This window comes from Oncorhynchus gorbuscha, linkage group LG10, assembly GCF_021184085.1.
Source record: "Oncorhynchus gorbuscha isolate QuinsamMale2020 ecotype Even-year linkage group LG10, OgorEven_v1.0, whole genome shotgun sequence".
NCBI classification, from domain to species: Eukaryota; Metazoa; Chordata; class Actinopteri; order Salmoniformes; family Salmonidae; genus Oncorhynchus; species Oncorhynchus gorbuscha.
In genome coordinates, this window is record NC_060182.1 from 65,282,745 (window position 1) to 65,303,327 (window position 20,583).

Sequence of the window (20,583 nt, forward strand, 5' to 3'; positions counted from 1 at the left end):
CAAGGACTCAAGCAGCGCGTCCTCACTGCTCCCATCCTGATACTACCGACTACGGATGAACCGTTTGTGGTGGAGGTAGACGCCTCAGAGGTTGGTGTTGGAACTGTCCTGTCTCAGAGGGGTGAAGACAAGAAGCTTCATCCGTGCACTTTCTTCTCACACCGGCTTACCCCGGCTGAGAGGAACTACGATGTGGGGGATCGTGAACTCCTAGCGGTTAAGATGGCATTGAAGGAATGGAGACACTGGCTCGAGGGGGCTTCTCACCCGTTTCAAGTGCTTACGGACCACAAAAATCTGGAGTATATCCAGCAGGCGAAGCGGTTGAACTCTAGACAAGCTAGATGGTCTCTTTTCTTCAATCGATTCCAGTTGATCCACACCTATCGGCCCGGGTCGAAGGATCTCAAACCGGATGCCCTGTCCCGAGTCTACGCTCCTGCCATTCGAGATGACACGGACATGCCTGTCCTTCCTGCTGCTAAGATCGTGGCTCCGATCTCGTGGCAATTTGAGGATACCGTGAGACGAGCTCAAGCTATTGAACCGGACCCGAAAGGAGGTCCTGCCAATCGGTTGTTTGTCCCCAAGGCAGTGAGGACTCAGGTCCTTCTGTGGGGGCACTCCTCTCGCCTTACCTGTAACCCGGGCGTAGGTCGCACCTTGGAGTTCATCCAGCGTAAGTTCTGGTGGCCTACCATAAGAGAAGACGTTGCCACTTTCGTCAACGATGACACTATCAACATACAGCTGGCTGGTTATACGCTGCACCGGCAGGATAGAACAGTGGTGTCTGGTAAGACGAGGGGCGGCCGGCTATATATAGTTGTAAGTAACAGCTGGTGCACAATATCTAAGGAAGTCTCAAGCTATTGCTCCCCTGAGGTAGAGTATCTCATGATAAACTGTAGACCATACTACATACCTTGAGAGTTTTCATCTGAATTTTTCGTAGCTGTTGACATACTACCACAGTCAGAGACTGGCACTAAGACAGCATTGAATGAGCTGTATTCCGCCATAAGCAAACAAGAAAGCGCTCACCCAGAGGTGGTGCTCCTAGTAGCCGGGGACTTTAATGCATGGAAACTTAAATCCGTTTTACCAAATTTCTATCAGCATGTTAAATGTAAAACCAGAGGGAAACAACTATGGACCACCTTTACTCCACACACAGAGACGCATACAAAACTCCCTCGCCCTCCCTTTGGCAAATCTGACCATAATTCTATCCTCCTGATTCCTGCTTACAAGCTAAAATGAAAGCAGGAAGCACCCGTGACTAGATCAATAAAAAGTGGTCAAATGAAGCAGATGCAGGGGCCTCCCGGGCACAGTGGTTAAGGGTGCTGTACTGCAGCGCCAGCTGTGCCATCAGAGACTCTGGGTTCGCGCCCAGGCTCTGTCGTAACCGGCCGCGACCGGGAGGTCTGTGGGGCGACGCACAATTGGCCTAGCGTCGTCCGGGTTAGGGAGGGTTTGACAAGGGATGTCCTTGTCTCATCGCGCACCAGCCACTCCTGTGGCGCAGGGCGCAGTGCGTGCTAACCAAGGTTGCCAGGTGCACGGTGTTTCCTCCGACACATTGGTGCGGTTGGCTTCCGGGTCGGAGGACGCATGACTTTCAACCTTCGTCTCTCCTGAGCCCGTACGGGAGTTGTAGCGATGAGACAATATAGTAGCTACTAAAACAATTGGATACCACGAAAATTGGGGAGAAAAAGGGGTAAAATTCAACAACAAAAAAACACACAACAAAAAAAATGAAGCCGATGCTAAGCTACAGGACTGTTTTGCAAGCACAGACTGGAATATGTTCCGGGATTCCTCCAATGGCATTGGGAAGTACACCAATCAATAAGTGCATCGATGACGTTGTCCCCACAGTAACTGTACATACGTGCCCCAACCAGAGCCATGGATTACAGGCAACATCTGCGCTGAGCTAAAAGCTAGCGGGACTCTAACCCAGAAGCTTATAAGAAATCCTGCAATGCCCTCCAACGAACAATCAAACAGGGAAAGCGTCAATACAGGACTAAGATCGAATCGTACTACACTGGCTCTGACGCTCGTCGGACGTGGCAGTGCTTGCAAACCATTACAGACTCCAAAGGGAAGCACAGCCAAGAGCTGCCCAGTGATACGAGCCTACAAGACGAGCTAAACTACTTCTATGCTCCCTTTGAGGCAAATAACACTGAAACATGCATGAGAGCACCAGCTGTTCTGGAAGACTGTGTGATCACACTCTCCGCAGCCGATGTGAGTAAGATATTCACAAGGTCGCAGGGCCAGACGGATTACCAGGACGTGTATTGCGAGCATGTGCTGACCAACTGGCAAGTGTCTTCCCTGACATTTTCAAACTCTCCCTGTCCGAGTCTGTAATACCAACATGTTTTAAGCAGACCACCATAGTGCCTGTGCCAAAGAAAACAAAGGTAACCTGCCTAAACAACTACCGACCCGTAGCACTCACGTCTGTAGCCATGAAGTGCTTTGAAAAGCTGGTCATGGCTCACATCAACACCATTATCCCAGAAACCCTAGACCCACTACAATTTGCATATCGCCCCAACAGACTCCCAACACCATCATTAAGTGTGCTGATGACACAACAGTGGTAAGCCTGATCACTGACAACAACGAGACAGCCTATAGGGAATATGTCAGAGACCTGGCCGTCTGGTGGCAGGACAACAATCTCTCCCACAACAGGTTGAGAGCAGGTTGAGAGCTTCAAGTTCCTTGGTGTCCACATCACCAACAAACTAACATGGTCCAAGCACACCAAGACAGTCGTGAAGAGGGCACGACAAATCCTATTACCCCTCAGGAGACTGAAAATATTTGGCATGGGTCTTCGGATCCTCAAAAGGTTCTACAGCTGCACCATCGAGAGCATGACTGGTTGCACCACTGCCTGGTATGGGAACTCCTCGGCCTCTGACTGCAAAGCACTACAGCGGGTAGTACAAATGGCCCAATACATCACTGGGGCCAAGCTTCCTGCCATCCAGGACCTCTGTACCAGGTGGTGTCAGAAGAAGGCCCTACAAATTGTCAAAGCATCCAGCCACCCTAGTCATAGACTATTCTCTGCTACCGCATGGCAAGTAGCATACATATCATGTATGCATAGTCACTTTAATAACTCTACCTGCATGTACGTATTACCTCAACTAAACGGTGCCACCGCACATGGACTCTGTACTGATCACCCCCTGTAATATAGTCTCGCTATTGTTATTTTGCTGCTGCTCTTTAATTACTTGTTACTTTTATTTCTTATTCTTATCCATTTGTTTTAACTGCATTGTTGGTTAGAGGCTTGTAAGTAAGCCTTTCACTGTAAGGTCTACCTAGACCTGTTCTATTCAGCATTTCACTGTAAGGTCTACCTACACCTGGTGTATTCAGCATTTCACTGTAAGGTCTACCTACACCTGGTGTATTCAGCATTTCACTGTAAGGTCTACCTACACCTGGTGTATTCAGCATTTCACTGTAAGGTCTACCTACACCTGTTCTATTCAGCATTTCACCGTAAGGTCTACCTACACCTGTTCTATTCAGCATTTCACTGTAAGGTCTACCTACACCTGGTGTGTTCAGCATTTAACTTTGTGTTTGATTTGAACACCACAGAACAACTATTGCCTGACATAGACAGAGGCATGGTGGAATGAAATGGAGAGTCTGCATTTACATTGAACTTTCTTACAATCTATTAAAAATATCACAGAACAACATAACCATTCATTGAAATGTATCTGGGTTTATACAGTGTCTTTACAACCCAATGAATGGTTTCAACCAAACACTGAAATTCCCCTAAATAAATTGACCAGTTTTTTTTGTTTCTGATATTTGAAGATGTGTTGTATTGTCTGGTGTGTACAGTGTGTAAAAGATCCTGCTGAATGTAAGGGTGTCAGTGGTGGTGTGAATAAGACTGGGGGCTGCTGTGTTGTGAACTACAGTGAGGTCAGTGACACAGAGAAAATTCCCCAGCCTGCCTCGTGTGGTTTCACAAGCAGTCCACTGACATTTCTGTGTGGCTGCAAAGTGAAAGGGCTTATGCTTCTGTCTGTAGCCACCTTGTTTGTCATCAGCAGAATTTTACTCTGAAAATGTTAAGGGTTTTTGCTGGGGAAATCTGATAAAAAAAATGAGATGTCCAACACATCATTTAAATACATTGTAACTTGTTGCGTCATCCATATCAGATATCCTCTTTCAAATGCCTTACCAAACCATCACCATAAACCTTTCTTGTCCAGTTCAAATACATTTGACACACAAAGTGAACTGTGTAATTATGGTTTCCAAGTGCTATAACTCCAGCTTCAGAGAGTGTGTGTGACAGTTCCATGGTGACACCAGTGGTGTAGGCAGTCTTTACCATGCCACAGGGGCTTAATAGCTGTTTAATTAGACACTGGGGTCTGAGGTATCCAGGCAGGCAGGCCTCGTTCCCTCTGTGTAAAGGCTTCCACATGTTCAGTACAGCCTTGCAACTGGGAGCCTGAACCAGCCTCTGTACCATATGGCTGTTTCACTTTGACACCTCCCCCGATTGCAGCTAGAGATGTGACGGAGTGTGACAGTGTTTCTGTTGCTACAGTTTCTAGCTACGTGTGTTTGTATGATCACCTGATCCCCACATTGGGGCTGCCATTTTCAACAAGTTTAATAGGTATTTTCTACTCTGAGATCCACTCTCCCAGTGGTAAACTAGCTGTAACCGACACACCCTCCATCTTCCCAGCAGTGACAACAGTGGACAGGAAAGGCTGCTTTACATTATCGTTTACTTTCAACTTGGCACTCAGCTCAGCGCTCAGTACTTAAAGACGCTCAGGAGACTAATTGAAGACTTGCTGTTTGTGAATGAGTTCCTTCTTATTCTTCTGTCAAATATTGTCATATGGGTCGTTCTGTCTTATATGTTGTTGCGAGTGTGTGTACAGATTGGGCCAGTGGTGACATTAGGTTATCCAATGTAGCCTCTGTCTCCTGGGCGTTTCCACCCACTGTCTCTCAATACAATTCAATGTACTTTATTGACTTGGAAAGTAAAACACTTACGTTGTCAAAGTAAACATATAACAGCGATGGTCAATGGTGGCTCATTCTCTCTCTCTCTCACTCGCTCTCTCTCTCTCTCCTGTTCTTCTCAGCCCCTAGCCCACTGTCGTGTGGCTGTCCCTTCCTCTCCTCTCTCTACCTCCAGTCATCTGATTAGTGGTGGTGGTTGTGTGGCGACGCATCAGATGGCTGCCCTGTTCTACATTTGGAAGTCATATAGGCTTCTTTTTTGAAGACGAGACCCCTGTACTTGTGGTTTCCAAAACCCTTTTATGGGGGTAAGGGGGCTTCACTGAGATTACCCAACCCTTCTCCCCTCCCAGTCCCTGAGGTTTTTGGTGTCCGATGGTAGTCGCCCTGTCTCACGTCTTGGTGGCTGGCAGCAAGGCGACTCATGCCCAGATAGGGGTCTAGTGTCCTTCCTTGTAATCATGGGGCCTCTTCTCTTCAATGGGCCCGGGCCTGGGTCATGTGTGCCGCCCTGCTAACCACAACCACTTCATCTGATACTCTGTGGTGAGCCACGCTCAGGGGACCCAAAGGGGAGGAGGATGGTGAGACGAGGCACTACAGGGACTCCAATTGGCTAGGGACTTCCTCCTTCTTCTTTGATTTGCATTTGACAGTGAGACTGGAGGGAAGGGGGACTTTTAAAGTGTGCTCAAACTGCCCTTTGCACCACATATCTTTTAAGGGGCTGTCAGATAAAGGCTATGCACTAGGCAGGGGCTGTGGATACACTACACTGTGGAAAGGGACTAGGACCCACTTTGAATGACTCTTTCTGATACGCGTGCTAAGCTGAGGGACATTTTTCAGCGCTTACCTCTGACTTTACCCAGGGGATTTGGTGTCTGCTTCTGTCTGATCTGACTGTCTATCTTGTGAGTAATTGATTCTATGAATCTTGTCTTTCTCTGTTTTTCTCTTGTCTTTGAGTATTCACCGGACCAGTCTTTTCCGTGTCTCATATTGGTGGTTGTATTTTTGTCTTCTGTGCCTCTCTCTCCCCAGTCACTAGCGGTGATGTCGTGGCTTTCTTTGTGTTTGTCTGTTATGATCCTGATCTCTCTCTCTCTCTCTCTCTCTCTCTCTCTCTCTCTCTCTCTCTCTCTCTCTCTCTCTCTCTCTCTCTCTCTCTCTCTCTCTCTCTCTCTCTCTCTCTCTCTCTCTCTCTCTCTCTCTCTCTCTCTCTCTCTCTCTCTCTCTTTCTTTCTCTCTCTTGCCCCTCCCTCATGGCCCCCAGGAGATCCCTCTCTCAGAGATCCTGCAGGTGGAACAGTCGAGGGACCTCAGTAGCCTAGCCCAGGGCAGCAACCCACACTGCTTTGAAATCATCACCTCCACCATGGTCTACTACGTTGGAGAGAACAACGGGGGCCAATACCACAGCCCCGCTCTGACAGCCTCAGGCGTGGGAATGGAGGTGGCCCAGGGCTGGGAGAAGGCCATCCGTCAGGCCCTGATGCCTGCCACACCCCAGCCCAGTGTGGCCACCGCAGCCAGGCAGGGGAAGGACCACAGTGAGTACAGTACCGTTCTCTACTGTTAACATGGTAGACATGTGGCTATTGGAAGTTGTACTGACTGGCTATTGCTCTGGTTTAGGCTACTGATCATAGAGTGTATACGGTAGTTATTTCGATTAGAGGTAGCACTGACATGTATTTGACATATTGTAGCTATTGGCACTAGCACTGGAAAGGTGGTATGAGATTAGTTTATGTGAGCAGTGGAAATAGTACTATTTGTGCCCATAAAATGTGTCATTGACAAAATTCATCATTTAGTGGTTTGATATATTACATGAGTGTTTAGTTGGTCAGTAGAGACCCTGCTTGAATCCCCAAGTTTTTTTTTTTTTTTTAATTGAACCTTTATTTAACTAGGCAAGTCAGTTAAGAACAAATTCTTATTTACAATGACGGCCTACCCGGCCAAACCATAAACCGGACGACGCTGGGCCAATTGTGCGCCGCCCTATGGGACTCCCAATCACGGCCGGTTGTGATACAGCCTGGAATCGAACCAGAGTCTGTAGTGACGCCTCTAGCACTGAGACGCAGTGCTTTAGACCCCTGCACCACTCGGGAGCCCTGAGTTAAGGTCAAGTGAGGTGATGTTCTGGAGTGAGAAAGCAGTCAGTCTTGTTTTGAGCTAACAAAAAAAGGCATCATCAGAAATGACTGTGCCTTCAGACACAGCAAAGCCTTGAATTGTGAAACCATGGTTGACCTTTTACCTCCTGTGATTCTAATCATAAGATAATAAGATAAGATGTACTTTGTTGTTCATTAACGTACAAAGAACGCAAATGTGTCTTTTTGCTCCCAACCCAACCCTCTGAGAAACACACTCATAGCCCTGGAAGCAATGGGTCAGCGCCCCGGAGCAATTATAGGATATTAAGTGCCTTGCTCAAGGGCACAACAACAGGCGGTGGAATCTAGGATGATGCCAGCAACCCTCCGGTTGTCGGCTCACTCTGCACCAGATGATCCCGTCTGAGCTGAGATTTGAACACAAGGCTTCCTGCCACCCAATCAAATTGATCATCATTATTATGATAATGACGGTGATGATCAACTAGATCCAGTGGCGGGGCGTTTTTTGGTTGGATTGGATGGTTGGGCGTAACTATAATACGTTTTTACAAAAAATATAATATTTTCAAACCTTGATTAAGGTGAGATATATATTTTTTTCTTTTGTGTGGGAATACTTGGGACCACATTTCCTAAATTGATCAAATGTTTAGCGCAATTCCTGGTGATTTTGGAGTCTTTTTAACTACCCCCCACTCCAATTATTTTTGTTTATGATTACTTTAACATTTTTACTAAAAACTTTGGGGCGACCAAAATAACCAAGTTGCGGGTTTGCCTGTTGCAGACGCCTGCCTTAAAAGCTATAGAGCCAAGGTGGCGCATTCAACTGGTCGTTTTCCTGTGGGCACATGGTGCAACACCTGAAACCTGACATAGATTCGGCGGATTATCTGTGTGTGTTAAAATGTGCGCTCCTCTTCCATCGCATCCAATACACTAATGCACATTCTAATAATGAAGATGGCCGAATCAGACGAGTGGTCTTTTTTCCCCTTTCGGTTATGAAATTAACACACTTCTGGTTCAGTGCCCACCATCACCATAACAGGTTCTAATGTTTATGAATCATTTCTGTTAGAGTAGATATGAGATTAAATGAGCGCCATTGCCTGCCATCTCATGTACTATATGTCCCCGGAGGCCATTTGTCTGGATGTACCTACTGGTGTAAAGCATATGGTGAGGGTGGCAATGCCAAACAGATGAGACCCACTACCTCACTACCCCTCAATATCCAACCACTCTGAAATGACAACAAGGGCTTGTGCCCTACAGTCCTACAATATGGTCCTTCGTCAATTAATAAGTACAGGTGGGCATACTTTGTTGTCCATAGAGAAGATGAAAGCTGAGACTCTGTTATTTGATTATACAATTATGTTTTATTGTTTGGCAAGACATGACTTGGGAGCCTCATGACTGAATATTGGCCTCAGGAGGCACCCATACATAACCTTAACTATGAAATGTAACACATAGTTATGCTGTTCAAAAAAACAAATCTGTCCCAATCAATTATACAGGGTCATTATTGTTGATGTAATGTTACAGCTGTGATAGGCTTGAAGGACATGAAAAGAAAGTGAGAAATGCATCTATGTTTATGATTCATTAGGAATACATTGGGTCCTTTATGCATTTGTAATGTACAGTTGTGTAAAGTAAACACTGTGTTGGTTTTCCCCTCTAGAACAAGAGGTGTCTATCAGCATATCTGTGTCCAACTGCCAGATACAGGAGAATGTGGTGAGTGTGGTCACTTTTTCAGATCATCTTGCTCAATTTCACAGTTGTGTTTTCTGTGTGTTCAATCTTGCTCAATTTTTCAGCTGTATATATGTGTGTGCGCGTGTGTGTGCAGTCGTAAAAAAACCGAATCTGATACTTCTGTATTCTTCATGGACCATTAAACATTGTCCATTGTAAAAAAAAACATCTAGATTTAAAACAAATTAAGGAAGTCACTCATACACTTATGGGAAAGGGGGATTCTCATACGTACTGTACTTGTGCATTGAGTGAAAGTGACCCATTTGTCATATCAATGACCATACCAATACAACAGCATCTATCCAACAATGATATAGCAGTATACATCCACAGTTTAATGTATATTAGCACTAGCAATACCCTTTACGATAATAAACTGCAGTAATACAGAAGTGTTTCCCTCTCTGTAGGACATCAGCTCTGTGTACCAGATCTTCTCTGATGAGGTGCTAGGATCTGGACAGTTTGGGATTGTGTATGGAGGTGTGTGCCTGGATATCCATGTTTTGATGTATTGCAACTAAACATAATGTATTCTCTCAACCCAAACCAAAACCCACACACACTTTATGCCAGGTACTTACATCGATCTTTATGATACTATACAGTATACAATATAAGTACATGTTGACTCATTATTTATTTCTGTTGGCAGGGAAACACAGAAAGACTGGAAGAGATGTGGCAATCAAGGTGATTGACAAGATGAGGTTTCCTACCAAGCAGGAGAGCCAACTGAGGAACGAAGTGGCCATTCTCCAGGTAACACATAGACCCTCATGCTGTACCAGTCAGATAGTCATTCTACAGTAGTCATTCTTGCTGATTTTCAAACAGTGAAACTGTAACGTGGTACAGTATGGAGTGTTGAAGCTAAAGGTTTGTTCCCTCGTTTAGAACCTTCACCATCCTGGTATCGTCAATCTGGAGTGTATGTTCGAAACGCCTGAGAGGGTGTTTGTTGTCATGGAGAAACTCCATGGAGACATGCTGGAGATGATCCTGTCCAGTGAGAAGAGCAAGCTCCCAGAACGCATCACCAAGTTCCTGGTCACACAGGTCTGTCTTTCTCTCTAACTTCCGTCCCCTCTATTTCTCTGTCCTTGCTCATCTTTCCCCCACTTTCTCTCGTCCTCCCTCCCCCTCTCTCTCGTGGTGTGGTAGTCTATATAAGCAGTAATAGACTCAGCCCTGGGCCTGTTTGTTCTTGTGGTGTATGGATATGGGGGATTGTTTACGGAACAGGCTGGTCTGGATGGCATCATGGCCGTGTCCCTCCTGCTGGATTACAGCCTGTGGTGCCGTAGTGGTGCGCTGTTCTGCCCTGCTGCCTGGTCTCTGGTCTGTGGGCTGATTAGAAGAGAGGGGCTCTGATGTGGTTTAACAGGACTTTGTCAGGAGTTGGGCAGCAGCATGGAGTTGTTGGAGTTGCATGCAGCGCAAGCAGCTACAGTTGATGATTCCACTACAGCAGAGAGGACACAGTGATGAGGTCGTGTGTCCATATGGAAACTAGGAAAGTGACCACCCTAGAAATAGCTTAGTGAACTACTAAAATAGTTATGCAGCTCTCATTATCCATGACATTATATTCTGTGAGGGAGTCCATACTGTTATATGAGGAGTTCATTGTGTGGTATTATGTGGTCTGATCCCATGAGGGTTGGGCTATTTTCTGTAACAGATCCTGGTGGCTTTGAGACATCTGCATTTCAAGAACATCGTCCACTGTGATTTGAAGCCCGAGAACGTGCTGCTGGCCTCAGCAGAACCCTTCCCACAGGTAACCAACACGCAACATCTCACCTGTCAGACAAGTTTGCTATCTTTCTAGCAAAAGATTGCTTGTGTGTGTATGGGGGAGACAATGTAGCATTGTGTTGTGTGTCCCGGCAGGTTAAACTGTGTGACTTTGGCTTTGCCCGTATCATCGGTGAGAAGTCGTTCAGGCGTTCGGTGGTGGGTACTCCGGCCTACCTGGCCCCAGAGGTGCTGCGTAGTAAGGGCTACAACCGCTCCCTGGACATGTGGTCTGTGGGGGTCATCGTTTACGTCAGCCTCAGCGGGACATTCCCCTTCAACGAGGACGAGGACATTAACGACCAGATCCAGAACGCTGCCTTCATGTACCCACCCCAGCCATGGAAGGAGATCTCTGCAGACGGTAGGAAGAAAGACCTGCTTGAATAATATTCAAATGCATGAATGCTAAGGAAGACAATTGAGGACAAACATCTCTGTAAAGCGTGCAGCGCAACTAATGAGTCCAGTCATACAGCTAAAGAAGTAGACCAATGGTGTGATACGACAAGCAGTCATTTGAAGCAACTGGAAGTTATTTTGTCTTAGTTATCACTTGTATACCAGGTTGCACTATGGTTTTTCATATACACTAGTGTAGGTGTATGTGGGGGATATTTATGTGGGGCACCTCGGGAGAGTTGTCAGTGATTCATGTAAACCACACACAACAGAAAAGTCAAAGAACCGCAGGGTCTGAAAACCACGCTGGTAGATCCAGACGTGTGGGTAGAGAGACAGCACTGATGTTTAATGTCTACCTCTCACTTTGAGACTAACATTACATCTCTATTCCTCACACAGCTACAGATCTCATTAACAACCTCCTACAAGTGAAGATGAGGAAGCGGTACAGTGTGGACAAGTCCCTCAGCCATCCTTGGCTACAGGTATTATAATAGCTTAATTATACTGTAAGCCGTGCACAGGCACATCTTACAAAACATTCACACACATTTCATGATGTGACCTAGAACAAGGCAGACATTGTATTGGATCCCTGCTGTAACTCCTGCTTCCCTTGCCCTCTCCCTCACTCCCTCTCCCCCTCTCTCTTTCTCTCTCTCTCTCAGGACTACCAGACGTGGCTGGACCTCAGGGAGTTTGAGACACGGCGTGGCGAGCGTTACATCACCCACGAGAGTGACGATGTGCGCTGGGAGGAGCATGCAGACGAGCATAGCCTGGTCCACCCTAAACACTTCATTATGGCGCCCAACCTGGACGATATGGAGGAGGGGCCCTAGTGGCCAGGAGGCCAGGTTACAGGTGTGGCCAAGAGGAAAACATCAGTAACCTCTGCAGGTTGTTGACCTTTGGAAGCATTCCCTCTAAAACTGGTTGGGAAAGGGTCAGACACCCCTGTGCAGGGACTGTGTGACAGGGGATTCTGACCCAAGACTGTGGTTAGACATACTGCCACAGGGAGCAGACAGGTGGCTCTGGGGTGGCCCCTGTTTCTTTAGGACACCGCAGTGGAACCAAAAACTTTGGGAGAGAGACATTTCTTTTTTTTTCTTTTTCTTTTCTTTTTTCTTATCTTGTAGAATCATTCCAGCTCAACTTCATTGGTCCTTTTGGGAAAAGCATCATTATTATAAACCAAAGGACAATTAAAGTTGAAGGGATATAATTTCCTTAACATTAGGAGTGAGTAATGGTATGCCATTCTACCTGGGAAGGGCTTACAGATTAGTGAGTTTAAAGGGCACTTATCACAAGGGATTTGTATCCACAGAAAGATTGGAATGCGTAGGTATTTGCAAACACAACTTTGTGCTTATTCCAAGACAGTTTTGAAACCATGTCCTTTGACAGTATGAAACTGGAGCTATCATTTGCATGTAGATGTTGTACTTTACTAATGGGAGGTAGATTTTTGCACTATGCTACCATCAAGTCCAACCATTTGAAAAGTTAAAGCTGCTACATCAGGTTCCCTAGAGAGAATGACAGAATGACAGAAAGTGTTGACTACAACATAACTTAAAGTTTGTGCTAAGAGTTTGATACAGTAATGCCTAGGTGAGTAGCATAGAGATTGTGAAAATGGCTACAATGCAAAGCCTTTAGTAGAGCACCTGTCATAAACAGTGAGCAAGTAAATCAAAAGGCGCAGGGACCAAAGACTGAATCCAGCTAATTGATATTATTCATCTTCAATTTCCCTCTCTTCTCATGACCAATAACTCATCTGTTTTTCTAATGGCTGTCTTATCATTGTGGTTCACTCTACTTCGTTGTCTAGAAAGTGGCTTGACTATTGTACATTCCAAGCAGGGTTTGAGCCAAACCTGGTGATGGGGCCACTACCCCTCAAGGTATTATAGTAGCTATCTACAGTTGAAGTCGGATGTTTACATACACTGAGGTTGGAGTCATTAAAACTCATTTTTCAACCACTCCACAAATTTCTTGTTAACAAACTATAGTTTTGGCAAGTCAGTTAGGACACCTACGTTGTGCATGATTACAAGTAATCTTTCCAGCAATTGTTTACAGACAAATTATTTCACTTATAATTCACTGTATCACAATTCCAGTGGGTCAGAAGTTTACATACACTAAGTTGACTGTGCCTTTAAACAGCTTGGAAAATTATGTCATGGCTTTAGAAGCTTCTGATAGACTAATTGACATAATTTGTGTCAATTGGAGGTGTACCTGTGGGTGTATTTCAAGGCCTACCTTCAAACTCAGTGCCTCTTTGCTTGACATCATGTTGAAAATCAAAAGAAATCAGCAAAGACCTCAGAAAATAAAATTGTCGACCTCCACAAGTCTGGTTCATTCTTGGGAGCAATTTACAAACGCCTGAAGGTACCACATTCATCTGTACAAACAATAGTATGCAAGTATAAACACCATGGGACCACACAGCCGTCACACCGCTCCTAGAGATGAACGTACTTTGGTGCGAAAATTACAAATCAGTCCCAGAACAACAGCAAAGGACCGTGTGAAGATGCTGGAGGGAACAGGTACAATAGTATCTATATCCACAGTAAAACAAGTCCTATATCGACATAACCTTAAAGGCCGCTCAGCAAGGAAGAAGCCACTGCTCCAAAACCTCCGTAAAAAAGCCAGACTATGGTTTGCAACTGCACATGGGGACAAAGATCGTACTTTTTGGAGAAATGTACTCTAGTCTGATGAAACAAAACTGTTTGGCAATAATGACCATCGTTATGTTTGGAGGAAAAAGGGGGAGGCTTGCAAGCTGAAGAACACCATCCCAACCGTGAAGCACAGGGGTGGCAGCATCATGTTGTGGGGGTGCTTTGCTGCAGGAGGGACTGGTGCACTTCACAAAATAGATGGCATCATGAGGAGGAAAATGTGGATGTGGATATATTGAAGCTACATCTCAAGACATCAGTCAGGAAGTTAAAGCTTGGTCGTAAATGGGTCTTCCAAATGGACAATGACCACAAGCATACTTCCAAAGTTGTGGCAAAATGGCTTAACTTCTTATGGATAGGGGGCAGCATTTTCACATTTGGTTGAAAAGCGTGCCCAGAGTAAACTACCTCCTACTCAGTCCCATTAGTAGTATTGGATAGAAAACACTCTGGAGTTTCTAAAACTGTTTGAATGATGTCTGTGAGTATAACAGAACTCATATGGCAGGCAAAAACCTGTGAAAAATCCAACCAGGAAAAATCCTGAGGTTTGTAGGTTTTCAACTCAGCCCCTATTGAATATACAGTGGGATATTGGTCATCTTGCACTTCCTAAGGCTACCACTAGATGTGGCTTCCACTGAACGTTGTTTCAGGCGTCTACTGTGAAGGGGGGCTGAATGAGAGGGGAATGAGTCAGAGGTCTGCCAGAAGCCTCGGTCTTGTGACGAGCGGTCATGAGAAAGTTACCTCTCTTTCCATTGCTTTTCTACAGACAAATTAATTCTCCGGTTGGGACATTTATTGAACATTTATGATAAAAACATCCTAAAGATTGATTCAATACATTGTTTGATTTGTTTCTACGACCAGTAATATAACTTTTTGGAATTTTCTTCCGACATTTCCACAGGACTTGCCCGCGCCTCGTGAGTTTCGATTTGTTTACTAAACGCCCTAACAAAAGGAGAAATTTGGACATAAATGATGGACTTTATGGAACAAATCAAACATTTATTGTGGAACTGGGATTCCTGTGAGTGCATTCTGACGAAGATCATCAAAGGTAAGTGAATACTTATAATGCTATTTCTGACTTATGTTGACTCCAACATGGCGGATATATTCTTGGGTTGTGTATGTCGTCTGAGCACCGTACTCAGATTATTGCATGGTTTGCTTTTTCCGTAAAGTTTTAAAAAATCTGACACAGCGGTTGCATTAAGGAGAAGTATATCTTCAAATCTGTGAATAACACTTGTATCTTTTATTTTTGTTTATTATGAGCATTTCTGTGATTTGATGTGTCTCTGCAAATTCACGGGATGTTTTGTAGGCAAAGCCAAATGTAAACTGAGTTTTTTGGATATAAATATGAACTTGATCGAACAAAACATACATCTATTGTGTAACATGTCGTCCCGGGAGTGTCATCTGATGAAGAATATCAAAGGTTAGTGATTCATTTTGTCAATATTTCTGCTTTTTGTGACTCCTCTCTTTGCTTGGAAAATCGCTGTATGCTTTCTGTGACTAGTTGCTGACCTAACATAATGATATGTTCTGTTTTCGCCGAAGAGTTTTTTTAAAATCGGAAACTATGGTTGGATTAACAAGAATTGTATCATTAAAATGGTGCCTAATACTTGTATGTTTGAGAAAATTGAATTATGAGATTTCTGTTGACGGAATTTGGCGCCCTGCAATTTCATTGGCTGTTGGCGAGCGGAACCCCAGTCCTAGACAGGTTAAGGACAGCAAAGTCAAGGTATTGGAGTGGCCATCACAAAGCCCTGACCTCAATCCCATCGAAAACTTGTGTGCAGAACTGAAAAAGTGTGTGCGAGCAATGAGGCCTACAAACTTGACTCGGTTACACCAGCTCTGTCAGGAGGAATGGGTCAAAATTCACCCAACTTATTGTGGGAAGCTTGAGGAAGGCTACCCAAAACGTTTTACCCTCGTTAAACAATTTAAAGGCAATGCTACCAAATAATAATTGAGTGTGTGTAAACTTCTGACCCACTGGGAATGTGATGAAATAAATAAAAGCTGAAATAAATCATTCTCTCTACTATTATTCTGACATTTCACATTCTTAAAATAAAATGATGATCCTAACTGACCTAAGACAGGGATTTTCTTTACTTGTATTAAATGTCAGGAATTGTGAAAAACTGAGTTTAAATGTATTTGGCTACGGTGTATGTAAACTTCCGACTTCAACTGTATGTGAAAGAGGCTTGGTTATACCAACAACAATGATCTCAATACAGGAGCTCATCATGGGACCAAGCCTTCATTACAAGGGCTCCATATTGGCATGATGAACGCTTATACCAAGCATGGGTTCAAGGTATACACCATTGCCCTATTTTGTTTTTTCATTTGAATTAGTGAAGCACATTGAGAGACGAGAAACACATTTTACTCTTTGGTGAGTGTCTAACAGTGTATGGAAAGAATAGCCTATACAAAACATATTTGTACTGTGTTTTTCTACCAAATGTTCAAGATTGTTTCATTTCTTTACTTTAGTTTATTTGGAATATCACAGTTAAAACACCCTTACTTCTGGAATATTTAAAGTGCACTGGGCTGTTCGTGTCTCTAACATTCCTGTACTGCTTTTAAGTACTGTATGTGTCCTCCAAGGTTACCAATAGATGTTACACCTAACATTCGGTTATGATGACCATTAACTACATTTCAATGCCTGTGTCCATTTCAAACAGTCCCTAGACAAACATGTAGCCTAAAGCCTATGGTGTTGGAATGGGTTCAGGCCCTAACAGCGTTATTTTGGGAGAATGTAGGTGGATCTTTTCCCCATTCTCCTGTTCCTGTCCGTGTTGCCGCTGGATTGGCAGGTGTCAGTGTTTTTGTATATTTTAGTAAATACAAATTTAATTTAAAAAACTCTACTTCTTTTACATGCCTATTGAGTCTCAGTTTCTATGTGTCATAAAACTAGATTTGTCTAACACTCAAATCCAAATTCTCAGTTTGACTTTACAGCATGATTTCATCGCTTTGACCTCAACTGCCATAAGCTATAGCAAACTTGTGCAAGCAGGGTCCAGATGTGCAGCCTTGCTAGCATCACAAACCCAAGAAGACCCATCATCAACCTCACCTTCGAAAAGAGTGCATATCAGTTCCAGTTTAAAGGTGTCGCTCAGTTTAAAGGTGCAGCTCAGTTGCATTTTAAGTGCTGCTCAGTTTAAAGGTGCAGCTCAGATCCATTTTAAAGGTGTAGCTCAGTTGCATTTTAAGTGCTGCTCAGTTTAAAGGTGCAGCTCAGTTCCATTTTAAAGGTGTCGCTCATTTTAAAGGTGTATCTCAGTTTAAAGGTGTAGTTGCATTTTAAGTGTCGCTCAGTTTAAAGGTGTAGCTCAGTTCCAGTTTAAAGCTGTCGCTTAGTTTAAAGATGTAGCTCAGTTGCATTTTAAAGGTGTCACTCAGTATAAAGGTGTAGCTCAGTTCCAGTTTAAAGGTGTCGCTCAGTTGCATTTTAAAGGTGTCACTCAGTTTAAAGGTGTAGCTCAGTTGCATTTTAAAGGTGTCGCTCAGTTCCAGTTTAAAGGTGTAGCTCATGTTCATGTAGCTAGAGACTGATGGCTGATATGTAATTTGAATAAAGGTTTAACTCATTCTGTAAATCCATGCTTTACAGTAGGAGGATAGTTTATATAAATGTCTTTAAGAAATCAATTGTACCCGAACTGCTAATGTGTTTGACCAGTAAAGTGTTAACAAATTGCCAAGGGATGTAGTATACGTAGCTCAGAAAATGATGCTATTTTTGTTACATTTGTTATATTTCTCAACAAATATGTACTGTATATTGTACTATGGACACAGGAGGCTACTGATAGGAGAACGGTTCATAATAATGGCCGGAACGGCGCAAATGGAATGGAATCAAACATGCTGAAAAATCTTCTTACAGATTCTAAGGAATCCACTCTGGTCAAATGGCCTGTGGGACAAAAGAAAAATAATTAGCATTACTGTTACTTCAGCCATATGCTATGTTAAAGGCCCAGTGTCGACAAAAACGTGATTTTCATAAACAGTGGGGCAAAAAAAGTATTTAGTCAGCCACCAATTGTGCAAGTTCTCCCAGTTAAAAAGATGAGAGAGGCCTGTAATTTTCATCATAGGTACACTTTAACTATAACAGACGAAATTAGGAAAAAATTGTAGGATTTTTAATTTATTTATTTGCAAATTATGGTGGAAAATAAGTATTTGGTCACCTACAAACAAGCAAGATTTCTGTCTCTCACAGACCTGTAACTTCTTCTTTAAGAGGCTCCTCTGTCCTCCACTCGTTACGTATTAATGGCACCTGTTTGAACTTGTTATCAGTATAAAAGGCACCTGTCCACAACCTCAAACAGTCACACTCCAAACTCCACTATGGCCAAAACCAAAGAGCTGTCAAAGGACACCAGAAACAAAATTGTAGACCTGTACCAGACTGGGAAGACTGAATCTGAAACAGGTAAGCAGCTTGGTTTGAAAAAATCAACTGTGGGAGCAATTATTAGGAAATGGAAGACATACAAGACCACTGATAATCTCCCTCGATCTGGGGCTCCACGAAAGATCTCACCCCGTGGGGTCAAAATGATCACAAGAACGGTGAGCAAAAATCCCAGAATCACACGGGGGGACCTAGTGAATGACCTGCAGAGAGCTGGGACCAAAGTAACAAAGCCTACCATCAGTAACACACTACGCCAGGGACTCAAATCCTGCAGTGCCAGATGTGTCCCCCTGCTTAAGCCAGTACATGTCCAGGCCCATCTGAAGTTTGCTAGAGAGCATTTGGATGATCCAGAAGAAGATTGGGAGAATGACATATGGTCAGATGAAACCAAAATATAACTTTTTGGTAAAAACTCAACTCGCCGTGTTTGGAGGACAAAGAATGCTGAGTTGCATCCAAAGAACAACATACCTACTGAGAAGCATGGGGGTGGAAACATCATGCTTTGGGGCTGTTTTTCTGCAAAGGGACCAGGACGACTGATCCGTGTAAAGGAAAGAATGAATGGGGCCATGTATCGTGAGATTTTGAGTGAAAACCTCCTTCCATCAGCAAGGGCATTGAAGATGAAACGTGGCTGGGTCTTTCAGCATGACAATGATCCCAAACACACCGCCCGGGCAACGAAGGAGTGGCTTCGTAAGAAGCATTTCAAGGTCCTGGAGTGGCCTAGCCAGTCTCCAGATCTCAACCCCATAGAAAATCTTTGGAGGGAGTTGAAAGTCTGTGTTGCCCAGCAACAGCCCCAAAACATCACTGCTCTAGAGGAGATCTGCATGGAGGAATGGGCCAAAATACCAGCAACAGTGTGTGAAAACCTTGTGAAGACTTACAGAAAACATTTGACCTCTATCATTGCCAACAAAGGATATATAACAAAGTATTGAGATAAACTTTTGTTATTGACCAAATACTTATTTTCCTTCATAATTTGCAAATAAATTCATAAAAAATCCTACAATGTGATTTTCTGGATTTTTTTCCCTTATTTTGTCTGTCATAGTTGAAGTGTACATATGATGAAAATTACAGGCCTCTCTCATCTTTTTAAGTGGGAGAATTTTAACAATTGGTGGCTGACTAAATACTTTTTTGCCTCACTGTATACAGTACCAGTCGAAAGTTTGGACACACCTACTCATTCAAGGGGTTTTCTTTATTTTTACAATTTTCTACATTGTAGAATAATAGTGAAGACATCAAAACTATGAAATAAAACATATTGAATCATGTAGTAACCAAAAAAAGTATTAAACAAATCTAAATATATTTTATATTTTTCAAAGTAGTCACCCTTTGCCTCGATGACAGCTTTGCATCCTCTTGGCATTCTCTCAACCAGCTTCATGAGGAATGGCTGCTTTTCCTTCACTCTGCGGTCGTTGAGCAGATAAAAGCGCAAGACTGTAGGTTTACCTAAGACACGGTCGGTAAAAGTGAATCTGTCACACTGATATATTAAAGCATACCCAAATGTAGAATGCACTTCAAGCCAATCAGAATCTAATATTTAACAATGTTGTAGTGTAATGCGTGTTTAGATGATATGTCACAATCATTTGCGTCCCAAGTTACAGTAAACATGGGGTTAGAATAGAATACAGTAGAATAAAACAGAATATAATGCAGTAGAATAGAACAGAATGTGTGCGTGTGTGTGCGCTTGTGTGTGTGTGCGCACGTGTGTGTGTTTTGTGTGTATGTGTGAGTGAGGGAGGGAGGACTTAACTTCTCCATTATAATGGCACCACATGTCAAATCCCATTTTCAGCATGGGTGTAATTGTTGAACCACAGAGCATTTGGAGCAGCATCCTGTGTAGTGCCTACCACAGGGGAGTAAGGAGATGAGGGGGAGAGGCAATAGGCACAATGTAGATCTTCTAAGAGTAGAGTCACTTTACCAGGAAGTTAAAATAGCCAGCCAGCCATAGTTTACCAAGTGCCTTGAGGTCTCAAATGTCTCTGAAGGCTCCAAAATGATCATTGGCAGAGTTTGCAATCACAACAGGCTCACTGTAACTCAATCATCTAATTGCTACTGGTGAGCCTCCCCCTCCTCTCAAGCTGACGAGCTCTTTGATAAAGCTCTTGACTATCAGCTCCACTGAAATCGCTTCAAGATGTGG

General features: G+C 43.8%; 1 protein-coding gene and 1 long non-coding RNA gene across 3 annotated transcripts in view; one reads left to right on the forward strand and one right to left on the reverse strand.

Annotated features, from left to right (window-relative positions):
• prkd3 (protein kinase D3) overlaps nt 1-13,375 on the forward strand; it is an 82,221-nt gene extending 68,846 nt beyond the window's left edge. For both annotated transcript variants that reach the window (XM_046366659.1, XM_046366660.1), the window contains exons 10-18: nt 6,341-6,617; nt 8,893-8,948; nt 9,383-9,455; nt 9,628-9,734; nt 9,870-10,031; nt 10,657-10,755; nt 10,869-11,136; nt 11,577-11,662; nt 11,846-13,375. In XM_046366659.1, the coding sequence (XP_046222615.1) occupies nt 6,341-6,617; nt 8,893-8,948; nt 9,383-9,455; nt 9,628-9,734; nt 9,870-10,031; nt 10,657-10,755; nt 10,869-11,136; nt 11,577-11,662; nt 11,846-12,019 (1,302 nt within the window). In that variant the 3' untranslated portion in view covers nt 12,020-13,375. The remainder of the gene's footprint in view (nt 1-6,340; nt 6,618-8,892; nt 8,949-9,382; nt 9,456-9,627; nt 9,735-9,869; nt 10,032-10,656; nt 10,756-10,868; nt 11,137-11,576; nt 11,663-11,845) is intronic.
• On the reverse strand, nt 10,840-20,032 carry LOC124046358. Its single transcript, XR_006840994.1, has 3 exons — nt 19,749-20,032; nt 17,848-17,879; nt 10,840-11,127 (listed from the first exon to the last, which is right to left on the reverse strand). It is a non-coding gene; the product is annotated as an uncharacterized LOC124046358 (long non-coding RNA).
• Between the last annotated feature and the right edge of the window lie 551 nt (nt 20,033-20,583).